The sequence below is a fragment of the Jatropha curcas genome, chromosome 9, assembly GCF_041381405.1.
Source record: "Jatropha curcas cultivar XTBG-Jc1 chromosome 9, XTBG_Jcur_1.0, whole genome shotgun sequence".
NCBI classification, from domain to species: domain Eukaryota; kingdom Viridiplantae; phylum Streptophyta; class Magnoliopsida; order Malpighiales; family Euphorbiaceae; genus Jatropha; species Jatropha curcas.
In genome coordinates, this window is record NC_143159.1 from 26,338,401 (window position 1) to 26,352,909 (window position 14,509).

The 14,509-nt window shown below is 30.4% G+C and overlaps 2 protein-coding genes across 8 annotated transcripts; both read left to right on the forward strand.

Moving 5' to 3' along the window:
* Window positions 1-785: 785 nt before the first annotated feature.
* Window positions 786-10,556, forward strand: LOC105638852 (uncharacterized). 7 transcript variants are annotated; one of them, XM_012222755.4, is made up of 14 exons: window positions 786-1,132; window positions 3,732-3,871; window positions 3,994-4,124; window positions 4,554-4,592; window positions 4,738-4,830; window positions 4,942-5,058; window positions 5,793-5,888; window positions 6,682-6,795; window positions 7,450-7,503; window positions 8,186-8,233; window positions 8,627-8,777; window positions 9,439-9,604; window positions 9,791-9,860; window positions 10,178-10,556. In XM_012222755.4, the coding sequence occupies exons 2-14, from the start codon at window positions 3,850-3,852 to the stop codon at window positions 10,427-10,429; spliced, it is 1,353 nt and encodes a 450-aa protein (XP_012078145.1). In that variant the 5' UTR covers window positions 786-1,132; window positions 3,732-3,849; the 3' UTR covers window positions 10,430-10,556. The 7 variants fall into 7 exon arrangements, with proteins under 7 accessions (XP_012078145.1, XP_012078121.1, XP_012078130.1 ...); XM_012222731.4 differs by having other exon boundaries at window positions 3,732-3,836; XM_012222740.4 differs by having other exon boundaries at window positions 3,732-3,809.
* A 2,331-nt stretch (window positions 10,557-12,887) lies between these two features.
* On the forward strand, window positions 12,888-14,116 carry LOC105638883 (putative glutathione S-transferase parA). Its single transcript, XM_012222774.4, has 2 exons — window positions 12,888-13,215; window positions 13,684-14,116. The coding sequence occupies exons 1-2, from the start codon at window positions 12,901-12,903 to the stop codon at window positions 14,026-14,028; spliced, it is 660 nt and encodes a 219-aa protein (XP_012078164.1). The 5' UTR covers window positions 12,888-12,900; the 3' UTR covers window positions 14,029-14,116.
* Window positions 14,117-14,509: the final 393 nt, after the last annotated feature.

A 14,509-nucleotide genomic window follows, 5' to 3' on the forward strand; every position in this document is an offset into this window, starting at 1 on the left:
TTTATTTTAAATAATTAGATTTAATAAATTTTTTTTAAAAGGTGTTATGATTTCTCAAGTAAGTTTGTAATTGTAACCACATTTAATAAAATATTTTTATTAATTATTCTGGAGATTAATGGGTGCTAAACATTATTAATTTACTTTAAAATTATGTTGTAATAGAATTCATGGATTGAAATATTCTTGAATTTCCTATAGATATATTATTATTTTGAAGAATTTCAATTTAAAGTTGTTTTATTATGAGTTGTAAATAAAAAAAAAAAAACTGCTTTATTAGAAACCTAATGATATTTTTATATTATTGTGATAAGTGAATTGCAGTGTAAAAATGGCAAAATATATAAATTAACACTTAAATTTATAAACAAAAATCTAATGGCATTTTTCATATTTATTTTGATCTATTAACTCTTTTAATGAATTAACTTGTAAGATTATGTTTTCTGAACAATTTAACTTGAAAATTATATTTATTTTGCATAAATTACTCGTATCCAAATCCTGTTAATAGGACTACTAATCGAGCTCAAGGCTTACTCACAAAAATTACTATTTAAAAAATATATAAATTATTTTATTGGTTTAAAATAGTATTAGATAATTAAAAATATAAATTTTTATATTTTAAAATATATAATTTTACAAGTTAAATATAATAAATATAATTTTGTAAATTATAATGTGCTAATTGATACATATTGAGTATGCAAAGAGTATGTATGTACAGTGATCGTAGAGTAGATTACATGTGATGTGAGTGTGATAAAAAGGTAAACAAAATTAAAAAAACGAAAGAAAGGAGGAATTGGAGCATTGGGGCCTTGTGGGGTGAGAACTGAGAACGGAAAAGGAAAGAAAGGAGGAGGAGAAGAAGAAAGAGAACCCAACCTATTTTCTCGATAACCGCCAAATTCCAATCACCGGCGCCATCTCCAGCTCCTTCGCGATCAGGATCCTTCCTTCTTTCATCATTATTTCACCGGAAAATCACTTATACAAGAAGAAAAAAACTAAATCCCAGGTTGCCATAGTCATTTCTCATATCTTCTCAAGTGGCGATTAGCTCTAAGTTAACCACTTCAATCATTTTCACAGTATTTAGGCAACATTTTACAGTATCACGTGGGTAAGTCTAAATTTCTGAGCAATTTTCTTTTAAATCAGCAATTTGTGCATGATAATTGATTTCAATTAGATTTAAAGAAAATAATGAACATGCATTCTTCTTTCATATTAGGATTCGATGGAATTTTAATTAATATTTGTAGGATGCTTGAAATACAATTTATGTTGATATGGTTGGAATAGATGAGAGCCTAATGAGGAGTATTGCTGTGCCATAGATGCATGAAAAGATTTGTTTTTTTTTTCCCTTTGAATTTTTATACGGGGTCTTTGTTTAATGAATGATCCTGAGATGAATTCCTTAGATTAATATTTAATTTTTTTGTGGGAGATGTAGAGAATGATTATAACATTAACTGGAATTATAATTTTAGCATTGTGAAGTAATATACTGGGATATCTTAAAGATTGAATTTGAAAGGAAAACTTTTCCTACACTAGGTGTAAACAATTGTCTCATACACTAAGCCAATGGGTGAATTAAAATTTTTCCTAAAGGAGTCTTTTGGCCATTTTCTTTCCCAGTGAAAAGAAACCCTTACCCCTCTTTGGTCCACATGTTAGTTTCATATTATATAGGTGTTTAAATTGGGTGTAGGTGAGACCGACTCAATTTGGAAAACGGGACTATTCAAACGGAAAAATGATTGCTACATTGGGTGTCTGTTCATCTTTATACACCCCAATCAATAGTTAATTGTCATTCAAAAAAAAAAAAAGTGAAACATACCTTCATTTACCTCAATTTATTAAATTTGTTGAGTCTATATACCCGGTATAATTCTTTCCCTCTCAAAGCAAGGGAGTGGCTCTCCTCAAGTTCATAATTTGTTCATTTTCCTGAACTAACACGATTACTAACACCTTTTGGAAATAAATTCCATGGTGAATATTCTCCACTTTAGTGACTCTTTTATGCGCTTTAATATCGTTTCTATTGTTCCATTCTGTTTATAGACCTCATCAAATATTCATCATTTCAATTTTAGAATCCAAATAATTTCTCTTCTTGTACAAAATTTGGGAACTTCTACGCAAGAATTTTCTTTTCTAAAAGCAACATAAACTCATGATAAAATGATCTTAGTATCAAAGGCATAGATGTAGAATTGCTAGACTTAACTTTGAGTAGAGATTATGGTCATTTTTGGGAGCACTAGGTGAGGAACTGAGAATATCAAATGGGAATAATTAAAAGAATTCAGCATAAAAAATGTTTTACTGATTAAATTCTTAATTCCCATTTGTACATGGCAAGAACACTTTTTATGATATACATCGGCATAAATTCGTGAAAATAAAGCACAGGGAAGAGCCCCCCTCTATGCTATTTTTCTATCCAGTTTCCATTGGTACAAGACGCAGTGTAATAGCTTTCTTCTTTGATGTTCGAGAAATTCAGATTTTCCTTTTTATTTTTGAAATTATCAAGGTCAAATTTTTGTGGATAGGATCGAACCCTATTTCTTAGTTTTAAAATGTTTTAGTTGTTGTTTTGGAAGAATCCCTTTGATTTAGGTGCATAATCTTATAAAACTCGTTTGGAGTAAGGAGAAGTAATGATGGTGTGCTACAATCTTATCCATTGGATCCATTTTAATGAGGTGTCAGTAATCCTAGATGATTACTTGTGGAGATGGAGCAATTATGAACTTGAGCTAAGAATTTGAATGGAACAGTAATTTACTTATAATTGTAGTTTTGACTATATATTCTAAACTCATACTTGGCAGTGAAATCTATGTGGTTTAACAGATGGCAAGAATTTCTAGGACATTAGAAAAAGAAAAATTTAGGACTAGATAGTTACTAACAAAAACTAACTATCATTTTATTAAGATTTTTGTGACACTTAAATATTATAGATTTTTGGTTGAATGATGAAGATGGATAAATAGAGCCTGGTTATAAGTGGAGAAAAAAAAATGGAAGAAGAAGAAAATAGATAATCATACTTATAGTACTTAAGCATTGACACCCTTGTTTTGATAAAATAATAATCACTTAAATTCTCCTTTAGATGCTTAAATTTCAGGTTCATATGTTCCTTGACATCTTGTGCTTGCTTGTCTTTGGATAAGTTACTAATGAATTTTCAAAATGGAGAATGCCAATATAATGATGATGGAAATGGAAATATAACTGGAGATCTCAGACAAAATCCTTTTCTTTCCTTTCAAAGTTCTACTTGATTACTTTAAATATCAGGTAGAAATACTTTAAATCAAGTAGAAACTGAGAAATCTCAGCTCTCAGTTTTAGTGGGAGAAAGAGCGAGACTGATATGAAAGATATATTGAGCCTCAAAACTATTTGAATCTCTATAAACATACACTCAAGTTATCAATTGAAGCAGCGAAACTTCAACACCCAGTCCTATTTCTCACTTTTAAGTCTCTTTAAATTTTTTTACTCTCATTTTCTTTCTTCGATCCTGATCCTCATCCCATTTTTTGTTTTGAAATTCTTTTTCACTTAATTTGTGTTTACAAAAATTTGTTATAGATCTCCTGATTGTATGAAAAATCCATAATTTTTAACAATTATAAATGATAGACTAATTTCATTTTATTTGTGTTTGTGGTAATGTGGTTTTGAAGAGTAGGTGTGTTTACATCTATCTATGTTTGGAGGACAAGTGATAGCGCCTGGAAATAGTCCGCATCTGAGGAAGTCTGGTAGCCGACCTGTTGTCTTTGATCTTGGTAGAAAAAGATCATGATAAAGCTTTTTTTTAGATGTATTGAATGACTACTTGTTTCTTAAAAAAAAAAAAAAAAAAAAGAAAAAATTTTGCATACTTATTTATTTTTATGGTATCTTGTTTGTAATTATGGAGCTAACACTTGTGCAATTTGTCAGTCAGTGAGCAGGGAAATGGTGCAGAGGAAGGTTTCTTGCATTCAATTGAGTCGCCTGATTTGAAGAGTATGATTACACCAATTAGTACTGCTGCAATAATGCCATCTCCAATATTGTTATGGAGATTTAAGGTTTTGCTTTAATGATATACTAACATCTATGTTTCTTCCAGAGTATTATTTGTATTTCTTCTTTATGATGTATTTATTAAATTTATATGCATATTTTGGTTATCTGAAGAAGGACTAAGGTGAATGGACTTTAAGTGACATTTTGTAGATTTGATTATTCCTATTTATTTCTCCATGTATGAATTGGTTCTGCTAAATGAAGGAATTAATTGTTGGAGTATAATTTCTATTTTGTAACATCTGCTTTTACCTTTGATTTTGTGGTTGAAAAATTGAATGCTAGTATGCCAACTTTTTTTTTTTCCTCCTAAGATTATTTCTCCTGTTTATGGTGGGTTGTATTCTGATTTTACTCTATATTTACACCATTTATTAGTCCTTTTTTTTTTTTATCCATCTCTGATGATCCTAATGAGGTTTAATGTTCAGGTACTATTGTTCTTTCTTTGGGGTTTCATTTGCTGCAAGGTGACTTTAAATTTCATTTGTTGTCCTTGGTTTTTATTTGGATATTTTAGAGTTGATGGCTGCATAAGGAGCATCTGAAAGACCTTTGAATTTCATCATGTTGCTTGTATTATATCTCTGTAATGGATACATGTGAAAATTGCAGATTGGATGGGATTCTGTCATGAGAATGAGTGTGGATTTGCGGGACCTTTTTCTATACGAGGCATTTTTGTATTACAATCCTCTCCTTCTTGTGGTTAGTAATGGTGTTTGTCGTAATTGGGACCTGAATGAGACCAATTTAGTTTGATTCTTACATTCTCTTTATTGCTACTAAGAATGTTATCTTCTGGTTTTCATATTGTAGACTATGATGGTTTGGCTTTGGGGAGTTAATTTATGGGTTTTTGCCCAATCTACCGTCAATTATGCAAAAATTTTTGATCTTGACCAAAATCATCTGACCCATAGAGAAATCTGGAAGGTTTGTATTTGAAAACTACTGCATTAGTTTATTATGGTTTAGTTGTCCTTTTTGGACCCTTATTAACAGTGTATCCATTACTTTACAACTTATAAAGTAGTTTAATTAATTGGGGTTTACTTTTCTTATGTTGCACCCTTGTTTTCCAACTCTTATAATTATTGCTATGCTATCTTGCCATTTTTAAGCCTTTATGTTGGTTAGTAACATGCTTCCGTGCTTGCGCGCTATGTAGACTTGTTGGATTTTTATGATTGGAACCATTTTGCACCCAACCTGTTTGATCTAACTCTTACCTCTTACAAATTTCGTCATTGCTCCATGCATGTCAGTAGAATTTTAGTCATGCTTACCAAATTAATTGTGGAAAATAGTGAAAGAAGGAAAGGCACTTCTAGAGAAAGAGAATGTTATGGATCATGGTTGATTCTCGTTCATGAATTTACATTTTAGTTTCTGGACAGGGTAGCCTATTTAGATGAAGGGTGTAAACATTAAGCTATACTAGTACAGTGATGAATGCTTTTTTGAGCACTTGTTACAACATGTGATGTAGCAAAATGTAAATTTCCAGAGAACCTATTTCATTTATTGTTGCAGAATTATTCTCATTTCTTTTACTGGTCTAGAAATTAATTTTAATCTTGAGTGTTGGTTTTAAGTTTTCTTAAGCTATATACTTATTGTTAGTGTTGACACTTTTTCAATGCAATATTTTATTTTGATATTTGCAGGTTGCTACGTGGATGACCATTGTCGTCCCAACTAGCATGACTGCATATCTTTACCTTTATTCTCATGGAGAAGTATCGTTGGCTGCATCACAACCAGTGTAATAGATGCTCTTATTAATTGCATCTTATGTGATTATACCATTAACTTTAATTCAGATTCAATCGCATTTAAAATTTTTAAACAATTGTTTTAATCTTTATAATTTTTTTCCTGCATAAGTTAAGATTTTAACTGATGCTAATTGCTGTAAAGGGGGAAAAAAGTTTTGTTTCATATATTTAATAATATCATAGCTAGTTTCCTAATACAATGGTGCTATTTTAATCTACATTGCTATTGCCACACAGTGGTTACAGAAACAGTGAAAATAATAACCTGCTGAATTGGGAGTTTCATAAACAATTCAAGCTTTGGTTTTTCTGTATTGGTAGATTGTTATGGATAGAGAATGAGATGGATTGATTACATGCGCATAATTTTCAAAAACATGGTCTGACAATCTGTATTTCAGTTTACTTGACAAAGTTTGTTAGTTAATGCTTCACTTTGCTATATTATTATGTGAAGCATAATGTTCTATCCTTTTTTGACTGGAATGAACATCTTGATTTTTAAAGATTAGAGTCTTAAGATTTGAGTTGTGCTATAACATTTGAGTTCTTAATTTTGAAGCGGATACGAGTATAATTTTAACTAGAATCGGAGAGTGTATGAAAATTCTATGGAATAATATTAAGAATCATCTGTTCATTTGTAATAAAAGTATGATCTGTTACTCCATATATCATGATTTTATAACCATATATCATTTAGACAAAAGTAAACTCTGTATCTTTTGATTACTGTTATGATGTTGGAAATGCATTCAGTTAACACTCTCTATTGCAGGTCGTCTTATATTTTGCTGTTGTGATGGTTTTGATATTCCCCTTTGATATCTTTTATTTATCATCTCGCTACTACTTGTTGAGGACCCTTTGGCGGATAGTTTTCCCACTACAGGCAAGTTGTTATTCCATGTTATGGTTAACTCTAATCAAGAACTGAATAGATAAGTGAATGAGAAGAGGAAAATTTAGGTTTCACCTATCATATTAACTTGAAAAAAGATGTCTTGCTAGATTCTTCCTTGTATATGGACTCCAGTTGGTTGGGAAATTTTGTCAAAGCTACTAACCAGATAAAGTGAGTGAGATCAAAATTATCTAACTTGCTCAAACATAATTTTAACAAATTATTTATGCTAAAGAAAAAGCTGTATAAACCATGTGATGCATGCAACTTTGAGACGAAAATGCTGCCAAGCATGATGCAAATAAGGAGTCATCAACTGCAGTGGCAGCTTGGTAGGTCGTCTCACTTGATTATGCTGTCATATAATGGTCGTCTCACTTGATTATGCTGCATATAATGGTCCCTAGAAAATATACTATTGGGAGTCATTAGTCTGATCTACACAATGGTTAGCTGGCTCCCATAACTTTCCTATGCACATGAGGAGCCAGAATGTGCATCAGTGGACCAATAGATCATTTCTTACTGTCTGGTAGAGGAATTTATGCTGTTATCTTACCTTTTTTTTTCTAAAAAAATTTCTGCTGTTTTTATGAGCTTGGCTGCACTGTGTTTGATTTTATATTTATATTCTTGTTACAGGCAATAACTTTTTCGGACTTTTTCTTGGCTGATATTTTGACTTCCATCTCAAAGGTATGCATTCTATCATCTACTTTTTAGGCATTTTTTTAAAGCTTACTCGTGCACGTGAAGTTGCATATATTATAGTGTTTAATCCCACTGCCCTCCTCTCTGTTACTTTTTAATTTGTAAACCTGTGTTACATTAATACTTTAGAAATTAGGAACTTGTACTGTATCTAAAAATTAAGATTTTTGGTTCCTTTTATTAATTGTAGGTGATTCTAGTTGTTGACTAATGTGGTTAGTCATGGAAGGAGATAAGTTTACGACTGCATTTTCAACTGGTTGATGTTTTTAGTTATTGGCACTTTTTATTCTTCTGAAAAATGGCTATATTCATGGCTCCTTATTGTTGGAAAATCAACTTTGAATCAGCTGATGATTACAAATAAAAAGAAGGCCATGAACACAAATTGTTTTATTCCTTTTCTTGCTTGTAGTAAATGACAACCTCTTTCCATTACATCATCCTCTTTGTCTTGTTCATTGTTCGTCTTTCATTAGTTGTATCAGTTTAAATTATTGGCGAGTCTTTCTTTAGTTTTATTATTTAGCTATTAATTATAATTTAACAATTATTAAATAGTAGATACCAATATTGTATTCAGAGCAAGAAATTAGCATACAGTTGATATTTATATATTCTACCACTCTTATCACGTGATATTCTCATAAATGTCAATTCTGTGCAGGTATTTTCAGATTTGGAGCGTTCAGCATGTCGGATGGTTCATCGGCAGGTCAGTGTTTTTCATTTTCTTTGTGCAAAGTTAACCCGTTCAAAGTGCATATCTTGCATATTCTTGATAAACCAGCATTTAATAAAAGGAGTTAGGAGGTCCTATTTCAAAAACTAAGAAGCTCTCTTAACATCTTTTCATTTTCAAAAAATTCTCGATGTGGAAGTAGACAGACAAAGGGAATACCTTTGTCCTAAAAACCCATAAATGCTCGACCTGTGGTTGCATGGCATCCCAATTCCAATCCTTTTTTGACTACTAAATCTGTTAAACCATTCTTGTATTGATTTCTGTCATATATATATTGGGCTATTATCAGAAGTTCCTGCTCTTCTGAATGTAGCTGCTAGATGTAGTGATCCATACTGCAAACTTTTTATTTGACTCATGCAGGTTGCTACCATTGCATGGTTTGAAGCTGATTCTGTTTGTGGCAGTCATTCTATTGCCATCCCTTTAGTCCTCGTTTCGCCTTATATTTTTAGATTATTCCAATGTCTTCGACAATACAAGGACACAAAGGAGAAAACATCTCTCTTTAATGGTACATTCACTTTGAAATTCCGCTCTGATCTGTTCCCTTTTTTTCTTTGATTTATATATTACTAAATATCTTTTTTCCCTCTAGTTGTTTTTGAATTGTGTTGAACACGTAGCGAATTGGTCGGCCTTTATGCAAAAATGGTTTTATGATCTTTGGCAATGCATCATTTATTGTTGGTCTGCTGACTTAAAAAAACCTGTAATGCGATCCCATTTCTAACACTAAACTGAGAATGACTTGTTGTCGAGTTAGTAATAATTATCATTGCTTGACCATCTCTCAGTGATTATCACTGCAATGAAAAATTTAGAAAATGAGAGTGGCTTGGTTTTGAGGAATTCTAAAATTCATATGAGAAGTGATCCTAATCTCTTGAAATCTGTGTTCTGTGGTCATTAGTTTTTTCTGGTTCTCATCTGGTGCAATTTTATTTTGTTATAACATTTGAATTAGCTGAAGCAAACTTGAATTGCATTTTTATTATAAAAATCTTTTCCTTCTTTTTTTTTGTCTTGATTTAACTCATTGCAATTGGATATTATTATGTTTTCTTTTTTGGAAAAAAATACCACCTACAAGTTTTGAGCTTTTCTATTTGGGCTTTGCATTTAGGTTATTGTTGCTCGAAAATTGCAGTAACTTTTTTTGCTTGTGGTTTCAGCTTTAAAATATTCAACTGCGGTGCCAGTGATTTTCCTTTCGGCACTTAAATATCATGTTGTCCCTGATAGTTGGACAAATTTTTATAGGCCTCTCTGGCTTTTATCAAGTGTTTTGAACTCGTTGTATTCATTCTACTGGGATGTGACTCGGGATTGGGACTTGAGGTATGTTGTTTGCTCTTTAACTGTTTCACAATTATAGTCAATTGTACTCGCTGTCTCGGTCTTAAAGCTTGAGAATGCCATTTTTTAGTTTGGTTTCCACTTAAGCTGGATGGGCATTGCAGAAAGTTTAAATTATTTACAAATCTTCAACAACAATCATTAATTAATTTCTTTTTCTTTTGCTAGCTGCTTCACTCGAATTTTCAAATTCAACAGACCAAATATCTGTTCATACCTGATATATGGACGAAAATGGGTAAGAATATATATTCAATGTAGCATCCATTCAGGCTTTGATATATAACTGAGCTTCTAGGATTACAGCTGACCTGTCTAGTTAAACCAGAACCATTTTTGCCTGATTGGTTTAACACCTGAATGGACAAATTCATTTGATCCAATCATTGAACGTTGATTTTGTTCAAGCAATGCAATCTTCTTTTAGTGCAAAATTTATTTTAGGCTGAACTAACCCTTATATTTGATTAACCTCTCTCTTCGCTTCTAACTGGTTTGGTGGCTGGCCTAGTAATCAGTTTCTCTATTTTAACTATATGAATTTGTGAATTGCAGGTATATTTTTGGGTGATAGGAAGCAACTTGATTCTGCGTTGCACGTGGACTTACAAGCTCTCTGCTCATCTCCGTCATAATTACCTCACCGTGTTCACAATTACTCTCTTGGAGATGGTCCGTCGTTTCCAGTGGATTTTCTTCCGCGTTGAAAATGAGTGGAATAAAATGAGTTCAAAATCAAACATTCAGCTTTCTACTGCTGAAACTGAGGAAACCAAGTTATTAGATTCCAGTCATCATAATGTATAGACTATTAATGATTATATGGCTAATTACCAGCGTCATGGAGGTTTTGAACGATGCCTTCCATATTTTTGCTGAAAGGGTTTATTCATTCTATTTTTAATTTTCAATTTATATAATTTTTTTTTATTCATGGAGGAATAGGCTCTTTGATCTTTTATCTGATCATATTATGTTGAAGGTCCATCGACCATCAGATTCTGAGTCTTCCAACCCCCCTCCCCTTTTAATAATTTGAATTCGATATAGATTATTACCGGATTTTTATCTTCCATTTATGAAAATTCAGAGTTATGTTTGCAAAGCGAATTAGATACGCTCTCTAGTACAAGAGTAAGATAAAAATGGTGTATGTTTTTAAAATTTGATTTGGAATATAGGCTCTGGAAAATTCAAATTAGATACAAAATTGATTTTTGGTTATTACAAAAGGAATTGTATGCCTCTTAATCTTGAAAATGTTTATATATATGATGTTTTTCTTTATTCATACAGCATAAATTAACACTTGAGTAATCTGGAATTTTTTTTTATATTGCTAGACGATGATTTGGCCGTGTTATTGTTAAATATGAGAAAAATGCATAATGATAAATTATGGCAGTTTTTGGGAACAAGTGATCAGTGGATCAATAAGTTTGTGTTTGTGTTTAAAGGTTATAATAAATTTATCTAACACGTAGAGTCCGTTTGGAATAAATGAATTTCATAAAATTTCGTGAAATTTATTTCGAAATCCAAAATTATTGTGTTTGTAATAAAAAAAAATACAGATTTGAATTCTACGAATTGAATTCTATGGAATTGAATGTGTCTAACTCAAATTCTACTAAAATTGATAGAATTTATAAATGAATTTCACAAAATTGATCATTGAAATGTTTATTGACAAAATTACTCTTCACTATAAACTCAACTACCTTAACTTTTTTCTTCCCTTTTATTTATTTTCTTTGGAAAATTTCAAACTATAGCAACGTTATTTTTTTAATCCAATAATTACATTAATCTATATTTTTATTTTTTTTCCTTTTAGAAAAGTTCAAACCAGTAATGATATTTTTTTGCTTTTTAAAGTCTAGTAATAACGTTAGTTATTATTACTTTGAAACTATAAAAACTAAGTGTCAACGATTGTTTTTAAATGCAATTAAAAACAATAATAAAATTCTTAATATTTTTTTAGTTTCCAAATTAATTACCTAAATCAATATAATTTTTTTCATCAATTAAAAATAAATATTATGATGAATATTACTGTTTATATAATTAATTAATTAGCGTGGAATATTAGGGTACTTATTTATATGAAATTTATTATTTATATTTTAATAAAAAAAAGACAAGTTATTATATTGTACATAATACATATAATTGGTGTTTGTTATTTATTTTTGTTAAATTATTATGTCAATAGTGGAATTCAATTGAATTCCTTATATTAAATGGTAGCATACTAAACATGACAGATTCATTTGCAAATGAATTATACAACCATAAGTCATTTGTTCCAAACAGATTCTTAAAAAATATTTTCTATCTTTTAAAAAGAGAGATATTCATAGAGAAGCTAATTCTGATGGAGCATTGAAGATGAGTAGAGATTTCCATTTGGTGCCTTCCCCTTCTACTATGATTTCTCATCTTTTAGAGGGTGACAAAGCAGGTGTCTTTTGGCTTTGGAAAGTTGTTTAATTTTGAGTTTACTACAAGTATATATATATATATATATATAGGGAGTATTTTCCTTTAAAAAATATCATAGTTTTCTTTTCGACTAAAAAATATTTCCATTGACTAATATCAAAAAAATCAATAAAATATTTTTTAGATATTTTTTGTGAAAATAAATGGCATTACAAAAACTTTTTTGAATTTCTTAATTATATTATAAATTATAGACTAAAGATAAATATAGATAGATTTGTAAGGGTAGGACTAGGATGTGTGAAAACGAGATTGATACCATTCCAAATTACTTTCTTCACAAGGAGCCATCTTGCTTGACTAGCGTTTGTTTTTAAATCCCAAACAAGAAGAAGCAAATTAGCATATTGCATTGTTGACGTGTATTCGGTGAAATTAATTATTTTAATAGCTGTTAACTGTTAGCTGTTTAATTAGTTTTTTGTGAAACGCTAAAGAAGTTCAGTATTATATGAGTTAACATTTTATAAAATGCTATTTTAATCTCTAAAAGTTAATTCACTCTATATTACCGAATACTATAAAAAATAGCGATTAGTATTTTTGATCGTCAAAACATTAAAAATTATTTTAAAAAAACTGTTCTTGAATACTGCCAAATGCAGGAAGAATAGAAAAATGAACATAACTATATAAGCAATGACATCATCATTCTTTTCATATTAAATTGTCAGTGATACGTAGCAAGGAACAGCTATAAATAAGTGGTAAGTAACAAATAAAAACATTTTCTTTTTTAGAAAAAAAGAAATTCTCATTCATCAAGCAAGATGGAAAAGAAAGTGATTGTATTGGATTTTTGGCCAAGCTCTTATGCAATGAGAGTGAAAATTGCATTGGCAGAGAAGGGAATTGAATATGAAGCCAAAGAAGAAAACCTTGCAGAAAAGAGCTGTTTGCTTCTTGAAATGAATCCAATTCACAAGATGATCCCTGTCCTTATTCACAATGGGAAACCCATTTCTGAGTCTTTTAACATTGTCCAATACATTGATGAGGTATGGAGCGATACTTCTCCTTTGCTTCCCACTGATCCTTTTCTGCGATCCCAAGCAAGATTTTGGGCTGATTATATTGAGAAGAAGGTCAGTCAATTGATATTTCACTCTAAACTCTTCAATCAATCTAAATTCTGTCACTCTCTAATTAATTTTTAATTTTTTCTTAAATGCATTTAAATCTGTAGCTTATTCGAATTTAAAAGAGCAATTCATTTAAAATACTCTGACTTTTACGGGTTGTATAATTGTACCTTATTTTGATCTTAATCCCGAGGACACCCTAATTTTAAAATTTTATAATAATTGGACCTTAATTTAAAATTATGGTCTAAAAAATAATAAACAATATAAATATGGACCCACACACTGACACAAGGGTTAAACTAACTCAACCCCAAACTGTGCTTTGAACAGACCATTTAGCACAAAACATTCTAAAAACCCTAAAAAATCCAAATTTCCACCATCGATTAACGCTTTTTTTGCATATTATTAATTGTAAAATGCTAGTTGAATCTAAAGAAACATGTATGTGAATTATTTTCAATGCAGATTTACATGAATGGAAAGAAAATATGGAGGGAGAAAGGGGAAAATCAAGAGGCAGTAAAGAGGGAGTTTATAGAAGGGTTGAGGACACTAGAAGTAGAGTTGGGAGAGAAGCTATATTTTGGTGGTGAAAGAATTGGATATGTTGATATAGCACTTATTCCCATTTCTAGTTGGTTCTACTCTTTTAAAATATGTGCAAATTTTAGTATAGAAGCTGAGTGCCCTAAAATTTCTTCATGGGTCAAGAGGTGCTTGCTAAAAGAGAGTGTTCAAAACTCACTTCCTGACCCTCTCAAGATCTATGGCTTTGTTTTGATGCTCAAAAAGAAATTAGGGTTAGACTGAAGTTTTCCATTTAGTGCATATGTAATGTGAAAAATGAAATAAATTGTTTGGTGCAAGTTCCTTTCTAATCTTCTCTCTTTGGGTGACTTTTAAGCAGTATGGGCTTATAATTTGCTTGTTTGATCTAATTTGTTTCTTTTTTTAAATTTAGATACTCTTATGTGTAAATTAATTAATTAATTCATTAATCATTTTTTACTGAAAGGAGAATCATGCCTTGAGATCAAGAGGCATTGCAATTTTTTTTTTTTTTTTTTTTTAGAATTAGAGTATTGTTGTTGTTGATAATGATTATGGTTGGATTCAATATTGTCAAATTTTGATAAAATTAGTTCATATTCTCATTTTCACCTATTTATATATTATTAAAAATAATACTTTTAATTATTGCCAAATAGATTATCTAAAAATTAAAAAAAATTACAGTATGATCCATGTGGTTTGAAAAATACAACTAATCTGTCTCTGTTTTTTTTAAATA